Genomic DNA, 20,392 nt, shown 5'->3' on the forward strand with positions numbered 1-20,392 from the left:
CTTATAATGAGTGGTGGCAACACATCCCTTCTAAGATTACTAGCTTAAAAATCAACAACTACAGGTCCAGCCCATTTAGACATTGACCCCATTCCCTAAACAAGAATGTCTCAACCTAAGAATTTAGGATGTATGGACCTCGACTCCCAGAATTCCCCGTGCCGGCTGAGGGAATTCTGGGAGTTGAAGTCCACACAATGTAAACTTGAGGTCCAGACAAATTCATTCTTGGAAAAGTCTTGAATGTAGACCCATTTTAAGAAAGTGCAGATGCTCTCCAGCATCAGGAAGTTTCTTGTCTTCCTTTCCCTAAACCCTAACTACATGAACAAGCCAGGATTGAGGTGGACTCAACCAAAAATTGTTCATAGGGCACCTTCAGTTCTTCAGCTGGTGTCTAGAGGTTGCTCAACCAACTTTTATTCATTCTTAATTTAATGGGATTGTCTAATTGAACAACTCTTCTGCGATTTTTGAAAATTCACTTTATTCTGTTGGACTATTGGATGTTAAGGGGGGGGGGAGCCATATTTCTGTTGGGAAAGGGATTAACTCTGCAAACATCGCCATTACCACCAGCACAGCAAGAACTATTCATAATAGTGATATCAACAAATTATTAGCAAGATTATTATCAACACATTTAAAAACTCTCAGAGACAGAATTACCGTGATTCTTATCTGATTGCCAAAATGCTTATGTTCTGATCTCATTTTCAATACACGTCCAAGCTTGGAACAAAACTTGTGTTCTATCCTGTTTTACAGCTGTAGGAAGAAGCCTGTCTAATAAAAATGTTGATTTAGTGCCCAACTTCCATTTGCTCCCTTCCTCTTCTCTGCCACTCTTAAATATTATATTTGATCAGGTTGCAGCTTTAAATCACGTTCCTCGTTTATTCCTTAGACTTGGTCCCCGGAAAAAAAAAGAGAGAAGTGGATGTGATGAAGCTAGCCCCAGGATGCATGCCGAAAGCAGAATGCTAACGATCACGGAAGTAATAAGATTTTCTTGGATGTGGAAAAGTTGATGGAAAATTCTGAAGCTGCTATAACTGATTAAAAGTTCGCCCGTTCAGGCTACTAGCAGGATTAGTCCTTTATTGCTGTTTCATTGCACCCAAATAAGTAAATTTGCTGTTGTCTTTGTTTTACCCAAACAAGGAAAAAGATGAAGTGTTCCTTCAACACAGTAGAACACAGAACATGGAATAATAAGGTTGGAAGAGGTCTTGTAGTCCAACCTGAGCCGAGGTGGTGCAGTGGTTAGGGTGCAGTACTGCAGGCCACTTCAGCTGACTGTTATCTGCAGTTCAGCGGTTCAAATCTCACCGGCTCAAGGTTGACTCAGCCTTGAGACCCAGACTGTGGGGGCAATATGCTGACTCTGTAAACTGCTTAGAGAGGGCTGAAAGCCCTATGAAGCAGTATATAAGTCTAATTGCTATTGCTATTGCTAACCTCCTGTTCAAGCAGGAGACCCTATACAATGCCAGGTGACAACCTTGGATAGGTTGTCCAATCTATTCATGGAAACCTCCAGGGTGGGATAGCTGTGGAGATTCTCAGTCCTCCAGGTCATGGTTGTCCCAAGGGTGTTTTTTCAAGAGGCAACTGGACTTCCTGTTTTTTCTTTGAAGGAGCTTCTCATTCAAGAGAGATGGAGAAGCTTCTTGGATGAGAAACGAAACTTCTTCAAAGAAAAAAACTGAACGTTCAATTGCCTCTTGAAAAAGCACCTTTGGGACATGCAACTCAAAACATTTTCCAAATGTCTGGACTTCATTAGCCTCCTTATTCCTTCTAGACCAGTGTTTCTCAACCTTGGCAACTTGAAGTCCTGTGGACTTCAATTTGTCAAGGTTGAGAAACACTGGTCTAGACAATGTTATGGAAGTCACAACATCTATTTTGTAAAGGTGAGAAATGATGGGGTAGTACAATGTATGCTAGAGTTACGCAGGGTTGCAAAAAAAACCATTCCCGTGGAGCATAAGTTGTGCCACCATCAATGGGCACCCTTGTTTCATTTTTCCTATTATCTTCCCTCAAGAAGAGTTCTAGATCTGTCCATTGGAGCAAGGAGACTCTAAATCAAGACTGGCGGAAACAGTCATGATAGATCCAATCTGTTAGGATCTGCTTTGGGCCTTCTTGAATCTCAGAGCCTCCTTAAGATTGTCAGACTGGAAGTGTGAGATTCAAGGCGGCACAATGGAGGACTCAATAAAGCCAATGCAATCCTAAATCGCATTAACAGAGGGAGAGAATCAAGACCAAGTGAGGTACTAATACCACTCTATAAAGCCTTGGCAAGACCACACCTAGAGTCCTGCATCCAGTTTTGGCAACCACATTATAAAAAAAGATGTTGAGACTCTGGAAAGAGTGCAGAGAAGAGCAACCAAGAGGATTAGGGGACTGGGGAGCATCCACAATTTCCAGAGGTAAGCCATTCCCCTGATGAATTGTTCATTCAGTAGTTATCTAGCACTGAATTCTTTTAAGGAAGGGGAGCGGGAGAGGACCAGCTTTGAAATGTTGGTCCGCTTGGGGTCTCTCCAAGCCATTGAGGTTTGACAAGTATAACCAGGGTTTCAGAATCCCTTCAAGGTGCTCTAGAGACTGGGCAGGAGAAAAGGACGTAGCCACGTCTTTACAATGCCCAAACATGGCAAGCAGACACACCACTTTGCTTTTGAAGAGATTTTTAAATTGGAGAACCTGTCCAACTGCTAGCATCATGCTTCAATGAAGACCACAGCAGAGAAAGTAAGAAGGGGAGAACCACCTCCGGCAGAAATGATCAAGACGTTGGCCTCATCCTGCACTGGAGCTGAGATGAAAGCACTCAAAGCTGGAAGGAAAGTTGGTGGCTTGCCCTCTATCAGCCACGACTGGCTGCAGGGTAGACATAGCTGACCCAACAATGTGTCCTTCATGAGTTAGATCAGGGATCAGCAACCCATGGCTCTGGAGGCGCTCTGCTGAGGCTCTCTTTCGCTGGTTGGCTCCACCATTGATAGGGCTTTTGCTTAGGACAGGTAGAGGAAGAATGGATGCCATGCTAGAAGGAGACTCTATGGTGGAGGGACTGGACTTCTGGTCGGCAGAGGAAAAAGGATGCCACGCTAGGAGGAGACTCTATGGTGGAGGAACTGGACTTCTGGTCGGCAGAGGAAAAAGGATGCCACGCTAGGAGGAGACTCTATGGTGGGGGAACTGGACTTCTGGTCGGCAGAGGAAAAAGGATGCCACACTAGGAGGAGACTCTATGGTGGGGGAACTGGACTTCTGGTCGGCAGAGGAAAAAGGATGCCATGCTAGGAGGAGACTCTATGGTGGGGGAACTGGACTTCCTGTCGGCTCCAGCATTGAATGGGGTGGCTTCCGGTTAGGACTTTGCGGCTCTGAGTGTTTAAGGTTGCCGACCCCTGAGTTAGACTGTTAATGAGCCACGCTTTGATTTTATACAATTAAAGGAAACCAAACTGGCTAATCAGTTTCCTGGGAGACAAAGATATTAGGACTTATCTCAAGATACGTGGATTTTGACCATGGGGCTTCTGGTTGTTGCTCCTTTTTAAAGACCAAAAAAAAATATCATTATTGGGTTGGACACAACTCTTGTTTGCCAGAGGAGACCAAGGCTCTCTCAGTTTGAGAGGGGAAAACGTTGCTCTGTTATTAAAAATAGTCAGATGAGATTTCCATCCCATGAGAAATCATAATGTAGTTCCTTCGGGTTTGGCTCAAAGCACTGCAAGCCCTTGTAAAAAAAATGGTTTGGCGCAATAGGCAAGTGCATTACTCCAGCCTCTTCAGGGATCAGTCAAGGGCCTTTTACCTTATGATGTAGCCATGGAGAACACCGTTATGTTCACTTTCTGGAGGGGGCTGCCACTGGACCATGATGGACTGATTGGTCCGTCCGCTAGCCACAATGTTCTTAGGCGCAGCACTTGGAGGTTCTTCGGGCAGCATCAATCTGAGCAGAAGAAAAGTCAAGCAAAACAGAACAGAAAGTGAAGAGGAGGAGGGTGGAAGGGAGAGAAAGAGAAGGAGAGAGGGTAGGAAGGGGAAGAGGAGAGGAGGAAGGGAGAGGCAAGGGAAAAAGGAAGGGGAAGGAGAGGAGGAAGGAAGAGGAAAGGAGAGGCAGGAGGGAAGGGAGAGAAAGAGAAGGAGAGAGGATAGGAAGGGGAAGAGGAGAGGAGGAGGGGAGAGGCAAGGGAAGAAGGAAGGGGAAGGAGAGGAGGAAGGAAGAGGAAAGGAGAGGAAGGAGGGAAGGGAGAGAAAGAGAAGGAGAGAGGGTAGGAAGGGGAAGAGGAGAGGAGGAAGGGAGAGGCGAGGGAAGAAGGAAGGGGAAGGAGAGAAGGAAGGAAGTAGAGAAGGAAGGGAGGGAGAAAAGAAAGGGGAAATAAGGTGGTGTTACAACAGGGATGGTAAACAAAGCAACTCAAACTGTATATTATAACCTTTTAAATGGAATAACAAAGGTATAAGAATGGCAAAGAAAAAGAATAACTATGTGAATGTATACCTATAATTGTATGTAAGAGAATAAATGATAGTAAGAATGTAAAGCACAATATAGGTAAACAATATTTTGTTATAAATAGCTAAGTGTAAATAAATATAGAATTGTACATAAAAATGGATAATGAATAAGGGGACCATGAATGCAAGATAGAAATGTATAGAAGGGAAAACACTAACTGTAAAGAAACCGATACGGAACCTCTGTATGATATATGATGGAACTTCTTGTTCCTATGTTGTTTTAAGTCATGTGTTTGTTTTTGTTGATGTGTTTAGGTGTTTAAAATAAAAATTTAAAAAAAAAGTCAAGCAAAACAAGAATCAAGAAAATAAGACCTCCCGGGATAACAAGCCCAATCAGGCTTTTGAGCGCATGCGCTAAAATAATCCCTCCCCCCCAAAATAAGCCCTCCCTGAAAATATTGCAACACAGCAGCAGCCATGAGTTGATCACACTTGCTGCCTCCTGCACCTCAAAAATGATAAGACCTCCCCCAAAATAAGGCCAAGTGCTTATTTCGGGGGTCAGGGAAACACAGTAGCAGCAGTTTTAATCAGATGTGGCCGAGCTGGGTTTTTAAGGCTTCCCCAGTGGGATTACGGTAGGAGCAACTAATGTGCTGGAGCAGTTAAGCAGATGATAAAATAAAATTTAAAGTCATTTAAGAGAGATTTGAAGTAATTTCCCTGTTTACGCCGAGCCTTATGTGGGAGCTTGAAGGCTCAGAGAGCCAACTCCCCTGAAAATCCACCCAGATTCAGAGATAATTTAGAGCATTGGAGCAGGATGTTTATCTTCCCCTAATCTCTCAAAAGGATCTTCAGAAGGTTAGGAGAAATATTGGAGAGGAATCTCCAGAGATAGCCAAAGGAGGTGGCTACCTTTCTCTTATTTCATCATCTGTGTTTACACCTTCTCTCTTTCAAGTGCCCATCGCCTCTTTCTCTTGGATCTATGATGAAGTAGCAAAGGTGAGCACCCCGTTCAGATCATAATAGTTTCCAACCATAGTTTTTGGTTTTTGGAGAAACAAATGACAAGGAAAATCAAGATAATGTTCTGATCGAGGCTTCCCAAGAGCATGAGGCAAACTTCTTCCCCAACAAAAAAAAACCCCTTTGATTAATTGACTGTGAATTCTACTCATTCACATCCAGCAAAGTCTTTCAAGGGAGGATTTACAGTCACAGACCTTATCTGGCTTGGAGAGCTGCCAGCCTGCAGAACTTGGCAAGGAGTCTCGAAGAGTCGCGAACCAATTAAGCAAACTAATGGTCTCCTGCAAACTCCACTCCCCTTTTGCTCCTCTTTTATTTCCTCTGGGAGGGGCCATTCATCGTCCACCTGTGGCCTTACTCCCAAGTCGACCCCTGTTCCTTAGCTGTTCCTTTCGTCTGGCAGCTCTGCGCATGCGCACACTGGGAACAGGCTCCAGCTGTTCATCTGCCTCACTGATGTCTGACTCCGAAGGAAGCTGATAACTGTCAGACAGTCCTGGGCCCCCTCTCTGCCTCCGATGCAGAGCCCTCGTCAGAGCCTTCCCCAGACTCCAGGACTGGCCCAGGTTTCTCCCCAACCTTCTCAATGTCTGGATCTGTTACCAGCTCTGCAGATTCGGCGGGCCACAACAGATACATCGATTGAATCTATGCCGTTTTGGCTAATGTTTCTACAGACATTAATGGACTGCTTTTCATTGGACAAACCATTGATTCCCAACGAAGTTCAATAATTCATCAAGAGCTGTCATTTCAGCGTACCTACTGGTCTCCAGGCTGTACTGCCCTTTGCCCACTTGGTTAACGGCGCAGACTCTGAACTGGTAGGTCCGGGCTGGGGTCAGCCCGCTCACAGTGATGCTGGTCAATGAGGGATCTATATTGGAGAGATGAACTTTCCAGGGAGAATCTAGTGGGGAGAAAGAGAGATCATCAATCACGAATCTGACCCAGTATGTGATTCATCAAACGGGCTTTCTCTGTCCAAGTGTCAGTTCCCAGACTCCCAGGAAATCAATAGGTAAGAACTCGGTCCCCCAGTTCCATCCTTTGCCACAGTTGTCACTGTGATTTTCTGCAGGTGGACCTAACTTTTTGTAGGCCTAACCCACCAGACACTACAGGATACCTGTGGAGCGCCAGGGAAATCGGGAGATTCAGGCAGTCCAAATGAGTATAACAGTTTATTGCAAGAAGCAATAAAGCTCTCTGCAAGAATCTGGCCAACTAGCCATTAAAGGAAATGAGTGGGAGATAAGAGAGGCATTTAAGACGGGCTGAACTTAACATCTCCAGCAGGTACGCGGGGACTCATGATTTATGACATATTTGACTTCTCCCTCCAGCTCAGCCTGGTCATCTCCTACAGTACCAAACAGCTCAGAGGGAAGTCTGAGTATTCAAAGACAGACTGGGATTCCCCCTATTTATGGCTTCTAAATTAAGAGCTATCAGGAGATCAAAGTTCCCCCCCACACACCCAGTGGTGGGTTTCAAAAAATTTTGGAACCTACTCTGTGGGTGTGGCCTCCCTTGTGGGAGTGGCTTGCCACCCATGTGACCAGGTGGGAGTGGCTTGCCGGCCATGTGCTCTCTCTCTCTCTCTCTCTCTCTCTCTCTCTTTCCTTCCTTTTGTCTCTCTGTCCCTTTTTTCTTTTTTCTTTCATCTCTCTCTCATTCTTTTTCTTTCTTTCTTTCTTTCTTTCTTTCTTCTTTCCTTCCTTCCTTCCGTCCTTACTTCCTTTCTTTTTCTTTCTCTCTCTCTCTCTCTGTGTGTGTGTGTGTGTGTGTGTGTGTGTGTGTGTGGCAGTGGTGGGTTTCAAAAAATTTCAGAACCTCTTCTGTAGGTGTGGCCTGCTTTCCGGGTCCACTGGTGGAACCTCTTCTAACCAGTTCGGTAGATTTGACGAACCGGTTCTACCGAATAGGTGCGAACTGGTAGGAACCCACCTCTGCCCCCACCCCATCTCAATCCATACCCCCACTAGGCCAGGGTTCTTGACAAAGTGATTTGGCCTTACTGGATGTAGCTTTATTACCATAAGGACAGGGCAGTTACACCCCGATGCTGAATATATCGACTGAGAAAATACAGGCTCAATTCAAATCAATGCATCTTGTTTACAAATATACACTTTTAGGAGTGGACTGTTAGTCAATTAATACCCCCACCCCCCTCAACCCATTGATCAGCTGCTTAGCTGCTTAAAATAATGTAACAGAGGATACTTCAAGATTGAATACAACCGGCTTGACTCAACAACAAAGACATATGTTTTACTGTTTGGAAAAAAAAAAAACCCTGTTTTCCCTACTTAAAGAAGTGTTAATAAAAATGTCCTCATCGGCTATAAAACATCTTCATGTAAAGTAACAGATTAAAATTCAATTAAAATGTACCTTTTAATCCACTTTACAATTACTCCTGTACGTCCCATCTAATCCTCCATTAACTGTTCTTTTTTAAGTTGAAGGACCTTAATCTTCTTAATGATGTTTTCTCATATTACCTCTTAATAATAGGAGTGGGTTTTTTTAAAAAAAAGAAAACACAATGTAAGGTGTATAAGCACAGGGCTTTGATGCTACTTAAGTCTTAAAGAGTTTTCTTCTAATACCTGGATTGCTGCGCAGCTAAAGATAGTTTTCCTAAAGGCCAACATTGTGGCGTGTTGTTTCGTTTTTTCATTATTGTCTTCGAACGTCTTCTAGAGACACCCAACAAAATAAGGTAGTCTTTGCAAATTGCTTCACATGGAGGTGGATGGAGATGCTGTAAGTTGCTAAGAGGAAGATGGTTCCAAAGTGGAAAATTTGTCTCTCCCCTCGCCTTCCACTCACTCCTTTGAGTCTAAAGCAAAGCCATGCACGCTCTCACACCAAATCGTTTGAGACATTCACACAACCAATACACTCCCGTTTTTTTCTGCCTTCCGGATTCCCGCTAGAAAGCACAACTGAATTTTATAAGAGTGAACTGAAAACCCGTCCTTTTATGATAAAGGTAAAGATTTCCCCTCGCATACATGTGCTAGTTGTTCCAGACTCCAGGGGGCGGTGCTCATCTCCATTTCAAAGCGTAAGAGCCAGCGCTGTCCAAAGACGTCTCCGTGTTCATGTGGCCGGCATGACTCAACGCCGAAGGCGCATGGAACACTGTTTCCTTCCCACCAAAGAGGGTCCCTATTTTTCTACTTGCATTTTTTACGTGCTTTCGAACTGCTAGGTTGGCAGAAGCTGGAACAAGGAACAGGAGCTCACTCCGTTACTTGGAGCTGGGGATTCGAACCACCGAACTGCCGACCTTTCTGATCGACAAGCTCAGCGTCTTAGCCACCGAGCCACCACGTCCCTCAGCACATGAGTGGATCGCAAATGATTGCAACTTTTCTCCAACTTTTTTTTTAAAACTACCTGTTTTTAGACCCCACAGCTTCTCAATTCAGCCGGACTTGGCACGAGCCCGAGAGGTTTTTAATCTGTGGAAGAGATGCAGTTTCTCTCTCTCTCTCTCTCTCTCTGTGTCCACATAGTTAAGGCTGATGGAACATTTCTCCACCAGAGAGTGACACCGCATGTGTCACCCCGCAATAAATAAAAACTGTATTCATTAACATTTTAATAAAGGAGGAAATGAGCATGATGGAGACAGATGGGTGGCCTGTTTCTCAACCCATCTGTTTGGCAGTCCGTTTCTAATACCACGCCCAGCAGCCGAGCAGACGGCGAAGGACCCTGATGGAATTCGCACGCAGCTAGCTTGGAATATCTTCCTTGCCCGCATTTCACGCAGGTACGGAACGGTGGCTTTCTCCGCCAAGTCGGCTCGGTGCCACCAGCCCAGGAGGGCTTTCTTTCTCTGCCTGGAAACCTGTACACTTGGGTGAAAAAATGTCTGTGTGGGGGTGTGTTTGTGTGTGTTGTGGGAGAATGACTTGGCCTGAAATTTTCAAAGGAGAAATCTCAAAGGTGAGAGGCAGCTTTGCTGGGAGGGCGGTAATCTATTCTGCTGCTAATGCCTGTGTGGCTCACGGGCTCCCATTCTTCCCTGCAAGGCTACGAAGAAATGAAAAGCATGAAATCTGCATGAAGTAAAGCGGAATCGGTTTCTTTCCATCGGAGGCTGTGGCTGCAGCTCCTATTATTATTATTATTATTATTATTATTATTAGAAAGCCATCTGCCTCCACACTGGGGGAATGGCATTCATTTCTCTCATCGGTATCATAAGATGCTCCAGACTCAACCCCCCACTCCCCCCCAAAAAATTTGGAAAATGGGAAACTTTTCTGAGATGACAGGAGAGACTGAGATGACTTTCGGAAAGGGGTGAATAGCAGAGTTGGAAGGGACCTTGGGGGTCTTCTAGTCCAGCCCTCTGCTCAAGCAGGAGACTCTATACCTGTGGTGGCGAACCGTTGGCACACAGAGCCATCCCATGCAGGGCGCATGGCCTTGCTGTCTCCTCTTCCGTGTTCCGTGCACACACACACACACGCGCGCCAGTCAGCAGGCCCTCGTGCTCCTGGGACTGCCGAAACCCGGAAGAGCAGCGTGCATGTGCGTGTCAGCACCCAAACTTCCAGGTTTCCATCATGCAGATGCACAATGCCCGGCTGTTTGTCAGGTGTGCGCCCACACCAAAAACCAGAAGTCGTCACTGCCCTTTACCATTCCAGACTAATGGCTGTCCAGTCTCTTCTTGAAAACTTCCAGTGATGGAGGACCCACAACTTCTGTTCCATTGGTTAATTGTCCTCACTGCCTGCATGGATAATTTGGTACTCCTCCCTCTTTGTCCTCTCTGCTGAAGGTTGCTTGGCCTCTTCACAAAGGCTATGTCAGCTATGTCAGATTGCCTCGTTTTGAGAAAATTTCAATCCCTAAGAGTCAGAGTAGTGATTTAAGAACTGACCAGTTGAGGCAATGATGGGAATGAGTCAGCAAGGTTTTTGGCTGTTATCCCTTTAAGAGCCTATATAATAAGAAGAGGCTCTGTTGGGGCCTCTCTCTCCCTCCCTCCTCTCTCTCTCTCTCTCATTCTCTGCTGTAATTGCTGATTGTTTGACCTCTGCTTATAATACATGTATGTATAGTATATATTATTTTGTAGATAAAAACACTATTTATTACAAACCTCTGTTTGCTATTGCTCCTGGATTGTCTGACGTAGTAAAGCTGTGTGCACTCTGACACTAAATGTGGGTCCTTTTCAACAAATGCAATGGAAATGTCTAGGTAAGAAGTGTTGAGACACCAACTCAGTTGGAAGTGGCCCACAGCTGCTAGACAAATATTATGTCCTCGCTGTGTTTGCTCTTGATGGTGGGGAGATACTTATGACCCTTCAGATGTCTTGGGCCCACGACCCTCAAGTGTTCCCCACCTGCCTCTGGTGAGGGAGTCGCAATCTGTCTACGTTAAGGATTATCAGCAACTCCCCACTGAGTCTCTTCCGTCCATTTCTCCATCTTCCACGAAAGCATGTAGATTGTTCTTACAGCTCTGCCTTTTACAGATGAGCTGCTATGAATCAAAAGAGGATTTGTCGCTGTGTTGGTGTCCGAAGAATGTGACAAAAATGAATAAGAAGGAGAAAAGAAAGCCCGGGTGGAATTAGTAAGCAACTTAAAGAAGTTTAATCAAGAAAATGGAAGAGCAGACACTAACTAGAATATTGAATGGCCATAAATGAGCTAATTGTGACCAGGTTTGTTTCCTGAAGCTATTCTGTTCCATTTGTTTACTGCAAGTGTAAACACCACTCAAGAGTGCTTAACCTGAGCCATTCGATCAACTGAGCAACAACTGGGCCTATTAATCTCTCCACTGGCGTGGAATTGTGCTCTGTTTATATGCCGCATCTGTAGAATGCTTTAGTCTTTTTTCCCCCCTCTTTCCTCGCCCTCACTTCCTTGGTGGAAGATAAAAGATCTGGCAAGAAGAGAGATTAAACTAAAAACTAATATAAACGAACCCTATTCATCTCCCGGGCACTCGGCTTTGCGAGGAAAATAGCGGTTTGAAGGAAAAGACGGTATTTCTCGCACAGCCCAAGGACCGACTCGGTTTACGGAGGGACCTTTGAAAAAAAAATTTAAACAGCAAGTTTCTCCTAATCATCAAACTAACCCTTTTCAAAGGCTGCTTCTCCCTGAAGTGCAGAATCAACCCGAAGAAAAGGCTGGATACCAAAACCATTTATTCAACAACATAAAAAAAAAGAACGCGGCAATTCCAGGGACTGGATTATTTCTCCTGGCCCTTTTCTATTTTTGCTTTCCGAAGAAGAGGCATAAATGTCCATGGCCATTGTCCTTCCTAAGCAACCATCCCTTGGCCAATCCCAGCATTGGTTCAAAGTTACACAGTGGACCATCATAGCGTCTCTCACTTGGCCTCAACTGTCACATCAACATCAACAAGAGGTCCCCCTGCCAAGTTCTTCTCCCTTGTGATGAGCACAGCCTGAAATCTTTCACTCCTAAGTACCCCGTGATGGATAGAGTGTACTTGATCACAGAGACAAAGTTATCTCAGCCATCGTGCCATAAAAGACAGCTCCAGAGGTTGAGTTGTGCTCCAGGTTGAAGGTGGAACAGCTTGGTTACCCTCTCTTCCATGCCATTCACCAGTTGCGTCCCTACCTGAACCGGGAGGCCCTCACAACAGTCACTCGTGCCCTTGTGACCTCTAGACTGGACTACTGCAACGTGCTCTACATGGGGCAGCCCTTGAAGAGCATTCGGAGCATTTGGAGACTTCAGCTTGTCCAGAATGCAGCCGCGCGAGTGATCGTGGGTGCACCTCGGTTCACCCACGTAACACCTATCCTCCGCGAGCTGCACTGGCTGCCTATTGGTCTCCGGATACGCTTCAAGGCGCTAGTCGTCACTTATAAAGCCCTTCATGGTATTGGACCTGGGTACTTGAGAGACCGCCTGCTGCCAATCACCTCCACTAGACCGATTAGATCCCACAGATTAGGCCTCCTCCGAATTCCATCCGCCGGCCAGTGTCGACTGGCGACTACCCGGAGGAGAGCCTTCTCTGTGGCTGCTCCGACCCTCTGGAACGAACTCCCTGTGGAGATTCGAACCCTCACCACCCTCCAGGCCTTCCGCAAAGCCCTTAAAACCTGGCTGTTCTGACAGGCCTGGGGCTAAAGAGCTGTTGCCCCCGTCTTGAATGGTATGACTGTTGTGTGTTTTTAAATTATGCATTATTATGTTTTGTTTTATTTTTTGTCTGTACCCCCTTCCCTGATTTGAATTGTGAGCCGCCCTGAGTCCCCTTTGGGGGAAAAGGGCGGCATACAAATATAATCAATCAATCAATCAATCAATTCATCAATAACTCTATTGACCCTACTTAAGAGTTGCATGCATGCAATGATTAGATGATTAGGGGACTGGAGGCTAAAACGTATAAAGAATGGTTGCTGGAATTGAGTATGTAAAGAAGGTGACATGATAGCAGAGTTCCAATATCTCAGGGGCTGCCTCAAAGAAGAGGGAGTCAAGCTATTCTCCAAAGCACCTGAGGGTGGAACAAGAATGATCGGGTGGAAACTAACCAAGGAGAACTAAGAACTAAGGAGAAATTTCCTGACAGTGAGAACAATTAATCAGTGGAACAACTTGCCTCCAGAAGTTGTGAATGCTCCAACACTGGATGTTTTAAAGAAGAGACTGGATAACCATATGTCTGAAATGCTATAGGGTTGCCTGCCTAAGCAGGGGGTTGGACTAGAGGACCTCCAAGCTCCCTTCCAACTCTGTTATTCTGTTCTAGTGGTAATGGCACCGAAGCGTTCCAGTATTCTGTGTTTCAGAAATTTCTATTTTAATGCCATTGAAATGTTCTGCATTCTGAGGAAAAGGGAAGACAGAGAGAAGGATCTTCTGCTTCCTGACACTGTCCTCACTGTTGTTCTCTGTGCCCTGGACAGCTATTTCCACCATGCTTTGAGAAAATGGCATTGCAGGGATCCAAAATCCTAAGTAAAAAGAGCATTTTATCCACCCCAAATGCTAAGCAGGAACTTGGGAGCTACCATTCTGGAGGGCACCAATTCTGACACAGGCCAATTTAAAACAATCACTTAAATTAAATCATCTGTAATTTTTATTCATTACAGCGATTGTGACTGAAATGATCCCTTCTGCAAATTACTTTGACCAGAACGTATCTAGAGATAAGGCTTGCATAAATCCCAACTCTCCGCTTAAATAGAGATGGAAGGCGGTATTCAGATGGCGATAAAATACATTCCCATGTGTGTCACCAAAATTATACTAAGTGGCGAGGTTTTCTGCTGCAATTCCTCCAACCTGAGCTGAGGATATGTTGACTTTCAGAGTATTCTTGATAATATATAGAACTCTTTCTCTCTGTCTTCTTTAAAGGAAGCCAACAAAGTATTTAGTAATAATGGTATATCTGTTTTGAATAATAATTGTCATTTTGTAAGCTGCGCAGAATCAACTACTACTCTGATTTTTAGAACTTGCATTTGGAGGGAATTCCTACCATCTCCCCCTCAAACCCCCCAAAAATATAAATTAAGCAGCTACAGGTTACATCCTCTGCCTTAAATTCATACGCTAGAAGATCCAGGTTCCTCAACTGCTCTTAATAATAGTGAATTGATTTCGAGATTTTGTTTGGGCTATAAGTGATATGTTACTAGAAAGCCAATCAAGCTTTGGAAATCAAAAGGAGAGGAATTCGAAATAACTATAGTGTCAGGGTTCCAAATAGCATCCTCAGATAAACAGACATTCCTTAAAATTCCAATTCATTAGAAATGCCATGTTGGAAAATCTGGGAAAACCCAGATCTTTATATATAGAGAATTGGGGTTTCAAATCTGAATTGTCTATGGACCATTATATATAGAATTGATCCAACCCATCTCACCTCCTTCCCCTTTCCTCCAATTATACAATTGTACTGAAGCTCTGTTCTCCAGTTTTCTCTCTTTTTCAAATGTGTGTTTTCAGGTACAAAGCACAAGCGAGGTGCATGTATTTGATGGGCACTGAGATATGCTGGCAGATTATGATGTTATCAAATAAAATCATAGGATTTGTCTGACAGCGTGTGAGAGTTCAGGAAAAAAAAAACACATCACTTCATCCTCTCCAGGATTACCAAAGCAATTTTTGTAGGATATTATCAAATCTCTGCTGAGCTTCTTACTGAATTTTAGAGGTGAATTATTACATTTTCCAGTTGACAATCCTGCCTTAGTCAATCGGTTAGATTCCGGCAAAGGTTTATACGCTGGATTGCTTCTGACCACTCAGAATGGGAAAAATAGAATAGAGTAGAATAACAGAGTTGGAAGGGACCTTGGAGGTCTTCTAATCCAACCCTCTGCTTAAGGCAGGAAACCCTACACCACTTCAGACAAATGGATATCCAACATCTTCTTTAAAACTTCCAGTGTTGGAGCATTCACAACTTCTGGAGGCAAGTTGTCCCACTGATTAATTGTTCTCACTGTCAGGAAATTTCTCCTTAGTTCTTAGTTCTAAATCTTATCCACTTTTGCAGAGAATACTGTGGTGGCATAGATGCTGATCAGAAACACAATTAAACAACGGAGGCTCCAGACATTGGTTGTAAAAAAGGGAATTCAGAAGCAACGCAAAGACGCCAGACGCTTTGTTCAGGATCTAAGAGGAAGCTAAATGCAGATACCCTTTGAAATCCTAGACAGGTCCATCAGGACCACCATCAGGGGGATGAATGCCATTGGGGTCTTTGATTTCTTGGATAGGCGTGCACACAACTTTTCCACGAGGGCTTCTCACTGCTCCATTTCCCTTTCTTACTCATTTTTGAAGGAAGCCACAAAAGGGGAAGAGGCATTAGTCACAAGCATGTATGGCAACAAACAGGTAACTGGATGGGCTGAGAAGAAATGCACAAGGAAGGAACTGGGAAAAGTGTGTGGCATCGGAATATGGCTGATTACTTCTTCTAAGAGACCCCACCAGCTGAGCTAGTGGTAAGGAGTTCGTGTGTGTCACAGTTTGGCAATATTTTGAAAGCCACATGTTCCCCTTCCCTAACACAAGGGTAGAGGAAGCTTAGGATATCAATCTCTTGATTGAAGAGATCTAGTTTCCCTTAGCCATTCACCATACAATTTAGCCTCCAGATCCCTGATCATCCTTGTTGTCCTTCTCTGCATAACAGAGGGCTGGAAAGAAAGCACTGAAGAAAACGTGAATCACTTTGTAAACTAAACTTTGGAGATAAGGCGCCAGGTCAACAATTTGCAGGCTGCCCCAGTTCATCACCGGGGAAATTTAGAATGATGAAACATCATGCAATCGACACGATCAACATTTCAGAACCATGCCTGGACTTCCTGACGGCAGCTCCAGTGATGGGATTCAGCCGGTTCGCACCTACCCGGAAGAACCAGTTGTTAACTTTCTAATCAATTCAGAGAACCGGTTGTTGGAAGAAATCTCCTTTTGCTTTTTCCCACTTTACAGGGCTAATCCTGTAAGGAAGGCAGGAAGGGAACATTCTGGTGTTGTTTCTAGCCTAATCCTTATTGCCCTGCTTACAGAAACTGCCTCTCCGGTTAACCCTTATTACATTGCCACAGCTAAGGCGAAGCGCCCATCGATGTGAGTGACGTTGAGTTGGCCACGCCCACATGGTCACAAGACCACTGAACCCCGCCTACCCAGCTGGTTATTAGGACAGAGAACCGGTTGTTAAATTATTTTAATCCCACCACCATTCGCTCTGGGCCTATGAAGTCAAACATCATGTGATGTGAAGCAGCCAGAAGAGCAGATATGGTGAAGGGAAGTTCCTCATTACATCCGCCCAGCATCGCAGAACGAGCCATTATTCACTCAAAGGAATCATAATTATTTTTCTTTAAAAAATCTGCACAAATAAGAAACGTAGGGCCCTGGGAGTTTTGCATGCTTTGCCCTCCTAGGCAGGAGCAATTTCCGAAGACAACGAGAAAGAGGAATTAGGCCAGACAACCTATTCGGAGGTGAAGGGAGGTCTTGGCTATCACTTACTGTTCTCGGAGACTTCGACGATGTAATGTAGAACCGGGCTGTTTCCATCAAAGGGTCTCACCCAGGAGAGGATGACGCTGCGGCTGAAGGAGGAATTCAGAGCGGCAAACAGGTTCTGTGGCGGATGGGGCAGCTCTCTGTGAAAATAAAACACCTGTTATTCCTCGCGGTTTGGACCAGCAAATAGCGATTTCATAAAGAAATCTTTTTAAAAAATTTTTATTTTATTTTATCAATTTCATATATACATTCACAATTATATGATCTCATAACTGTTATTAATAATATGTATTTATAACTATTTTTCCCTACTGTTGACAATATACTTGAAGATTGCTTTTTTAACATCCCATAGATCCATCTTATCTTACAACGGTCCTTCTTCCCTCCCTCTCTCTTTCCTTCCCTTGTTTCTTCTCTCCTACTCCCCTTCCTTCCCTCCCTCCTTCCCCTTCCCTCCTTCCCTCCTTCCTTCCCTCCTTCCTTCCTTCCCTCCTTTCTTTTCTCCTTCTCTCCTTCCTTTCCTCCTTCCTTCCCCCTTCCTTCTCTCCTACATTCCCTCCTTCCTTCCCTCCTTTCTTCTCTCCTTCTCTTCATAAAGAAATCTGCCTAGCCGAAGGATGCTGAGATGGTTACAAGTGGAGAGGAATAATGACCAAGTCAAGTAAGGTTGGAACGCTGCTGAGTCGGGTTTCTAATTATGATTTAATCTCTGGTTGACGCTTAAGCAGCTAATGGTACTGCTGTTTAAGATAGGGGTAAAAGCCAATTTTCACATTTAGAGTAGAATAGAAAAACAGAGTGGGAAGGGACCTTGGAGGTCTTCTAGTCCAACCCCCTGCTTAGTTCAGACAACTGGCTATCCAACATCTTCTTAAAGACTTCCAGTGTTGGGGCATTCACAACTTCTGGAGGCAACTTCTGTTCCACTGATTAATTGTTCTAACTGTCAGGAAATTTCTCCTCAGTTCTAAGTTGCTTCTCTCCTTGATTAGTTTCCACCCATTGCTTCTTGTTCTACACTCAGGTGCCTTGGAGAATAGTTTGACTCCTTCTTCTTTGTGGCAATCCCTAAGATATCGGAACCTGCTATCATGTCTCCCCTGGTCCTTCTTTTCATTAAACTAGACATACCCAGTTCCTGCAACCGTCCTTCATATGTTTTAGCCTCCAGTCCCCTAATCCTCTTTGTTGCTCTTCTCTGCACTCTTTCTAGAGATTCCACATCCTTTTTACATCGTGGTGACCAAAACTGAATGCAGTATTCCAAGTGTGGCCTTACCAAGGCATTATAAAGTGGTATTAACGTGATCTTGACGAGAGCCGAGGTGGCACAGTGGTTAAATGCAGCACTGCAGGCTACTTCAGCTGACTGCAGTTCTGCAGTTCGGCTGTTCAAATCTCACCGGCTCAGGGTTGACTCAGCCTTCCATCCTTCCGAGGCGGGTAAAATGAGGACCCGGATTGTTGTTGGGGGCAATATGCTGACTCTGTAAACTGCTTAGAGGGGGCTGAAAGCCCTATGAAGCGGTATATAAGTCTAACTGCTATTGCTATCGCTATCTTGATTCTATCCCTCTGTTTATATAGACTAGAACTGTGTTGGCTTTTTTGGCAGCTGCTGCACATGGCTGGCTTATATTTAAATGGTTGTCCACTAGGACTCCAAGATCCCCCTCACATTTGAATTAGTTGGGGTTTTGTGTGTGTGTGTGTAATGGAGGCAACGTGGTCCATATATTGTTTTATATGGGGAGATTTTGTTTTTAAATCGAAAAGCTGTAAAACATTGGAGGAGACAATCTGAGTGATGGAACAGGGCAGAGTGAGGATTTAAATCAGAATTGTTAATACTCAGGCAAGCAGAAAACATCCCGGCTGTTTGTGGGGAGTTTTGAATCTCACTTATGGTGGTGGAGATCAACCATTTTAAAGGGAATCATTAGGACAGATCAGGGTTGGTAGAGCTGTAATAATATAATTGGGATTAAAAGAACGTTCCTGCAGAGCAAATGAAAATGCCCGTAGATATTGTACAATAAAGATTAAATAGAATACAGTCCTGGAGGGGGGAAAAATACCATTTAAGACAGGATTTCTAAAAATACATGGGATTAAGCACGCGTACACCTGTCTTCTTGGAAAGATGAAGAAAAGGAAAAGGAACACACATTGTTTCTATCTGAAAAGCATCAGGAAAGCTTTTTGCAAATTAAGGCAACCAAATATCTTCAATCTAAGGCAGAAGCCAGGATCCTAAGAAGATTCTGCGGGTTCAGTTTTATTCACATGATCTAGAATAGATTAAGGAATAGAATAAGGAATAGAATAGAATAAGGAATAGAATAGAATAAGGAATAGAATAAGGAATAGAATAAGGAATAGAATAAGGAATAGAATAAGGAATAGAATAAGGAATAGAATAAGGAATAGAATAGAATAAGGAATAGAATAGAATAAGGAATAGAATAGAATAAGGAATAGAATAGAATAAGGAATAGAATAGAATAGGGAATAGAATAGGGAATAGAACAGAATAGAATGCCTACACCCTTCCCTATAAGCAATTGATCTAATTCAAACAATGGATCGGCAGTTTTGCAGAGCACAAGGAAGTGAGGAGAAAGCCAGAACATTGATTGATCGATTGCTTTCTTTTCTTTAAATCCTGACAGCCGGAGGAGAGGAATAGCGGTCGGAATCTTGTCTCAAAGTCTTAAGTTATCTCTGCAGACAACACACCTTGATTAATCTCCTTTATCAAAGGAAGGGGCAACCCACCCAAGAATTTAGCCCTGAGTGCTCTCCGGAAGTCTCCTCTCAATATCAATTATTGCTGACCCTCTCTACTCAGACAGAAAACGTAGTAATTGTACTTGACATACTTAATTTAAATCTGCACTCGTGGCTTTTCATATTTTATGAAGCCGACGCGTTCTTAAGAGCTATCAGAAACCTCAGCGTGCCCATCTCCGTAAACAAAAGCATTTCCAGCTCGGGGCCGTTTGCAAAACGGAGCTGTAGAAAAGCCGGGCTCTGCGTTTCAGATGTGGCTTGCAGTGGAGACAAGAACTTAATTTGGCACCGCCGAGGACGTGGCTCCTTACAACCTTGGCCTTAACTGAAGAACTAAATTAGATTCGCGTGGGTGAGAGGGATCCCTGAAAGGGAACAAGTTCTGCTTCTGACTGTTCATTAAATTCCAAATGAAAAGGGCTACTACCTATTCAACAAAGATGGAGGCGATAGGAAGCCTTTGCAACGATTCTAAGAGCTATTGTGAATAACGGGGAGCTACTGGATGCAAATCATAATGTCTAGGAATGCAGTTATATCTGCCTGGGAGCCACTTGTGAATAGCTAAAGTCAGCAACTTTATTGTTTAATGCCTATGTGACAAGAACCTCCCGCCAAACTGCTTGCTTTTCCCTGGGAATGACCTGATAAGGGAGATCAAAGTTAGGCCTCTTGTTAGCTGTGCAAGGATTCCAAGCTAAGTCCTTGTTTGACCCCTTCTTCCGGCCCAGCTGGCAGTTTCCCAATATAGCTGGAATCCAAGGCAGGGGTGTTAAACTCAAGGCCCCGGGGCTGGATTTAGCCCGTGGGGTGCTTAGATCACTGGGGAAAGCAAAGGACTGGCCCGAGGTGCTTCTGCCAGCGAAAACGGAGCTCGGGAGGGCAGTGGGTGACTTTCAGAAGTGGGTTCCTACCAGTTCTCACCTATTCAGTAGAACTGGTTCGTCAAATCTACCGAACCGGTTAGAAGAGGTTCCACCAGTGGACCCGGAAAG

The 20,392-nt window shown here is 44.3% G+C and overlaps 1 protein-coding gene across 1 annotated transcript; it reads right to left on the reverse strand.

The window, feature by feature from the left end:
- Positions 1–3,515: 3,515 nt before the first annotated feature.
- Positions 3,516–19,571, reverse strand: LOC116517820 (protein sidekick-1-like). The gene is made up of 5 exons (XM_032230996.1): positions 19,558–19,571; positions 16,602–16,738; positions 6,301–6,448; positions 3,848–3,988; positions 3,516–3,579 (listed from the first exon to the last, which is right to left on the reverse strand). Exons 1-5 carry the CDS (start codon positions 19,569–19,571, stop codon positions 3,531–3,533), a joined length of 489 nt encoding a protein of 162 aa, XP_032086887.1. The 3' UTR covers positions 3,516–3,530.
- Positions 19,572–20,392: the final 821 nt, after the last annotated feature.

The sequence above is a fragment of the Thamnophis elegans genome, chromosome 14, assembly GCF_009769535.1.
Source record: "Thamnophis elegans isolate rThaEle1 chromosome 14, rThaEle1.pri, whole genome shotgun sequence".
Lineage (NCBI taxonomy): Eukaryota > Metazoa > Chordata > Lepidosauria > Squamata > Colubridae > Thamnophis > Thamnophis elegans.

Coding starts and splice junctions, on each gene's coding strand:
- LOC116517820 (XM_032230996.1), bottom strand. Junction 6,449..16,601: donor CGTCGAAGTCTCCGAGAACA/GTAAGTGATAGC, acceptor TCTCCCCACTAG/ATTCTCCCTGGAAAGTTCAT. Junction 3,580..3,847: donor CTCCATGGCTACATCATAAG/GTAAAAGGCCCT, acceptor GTCTTTAAAAAG/GAGCAACAACCAGAAGCCCC.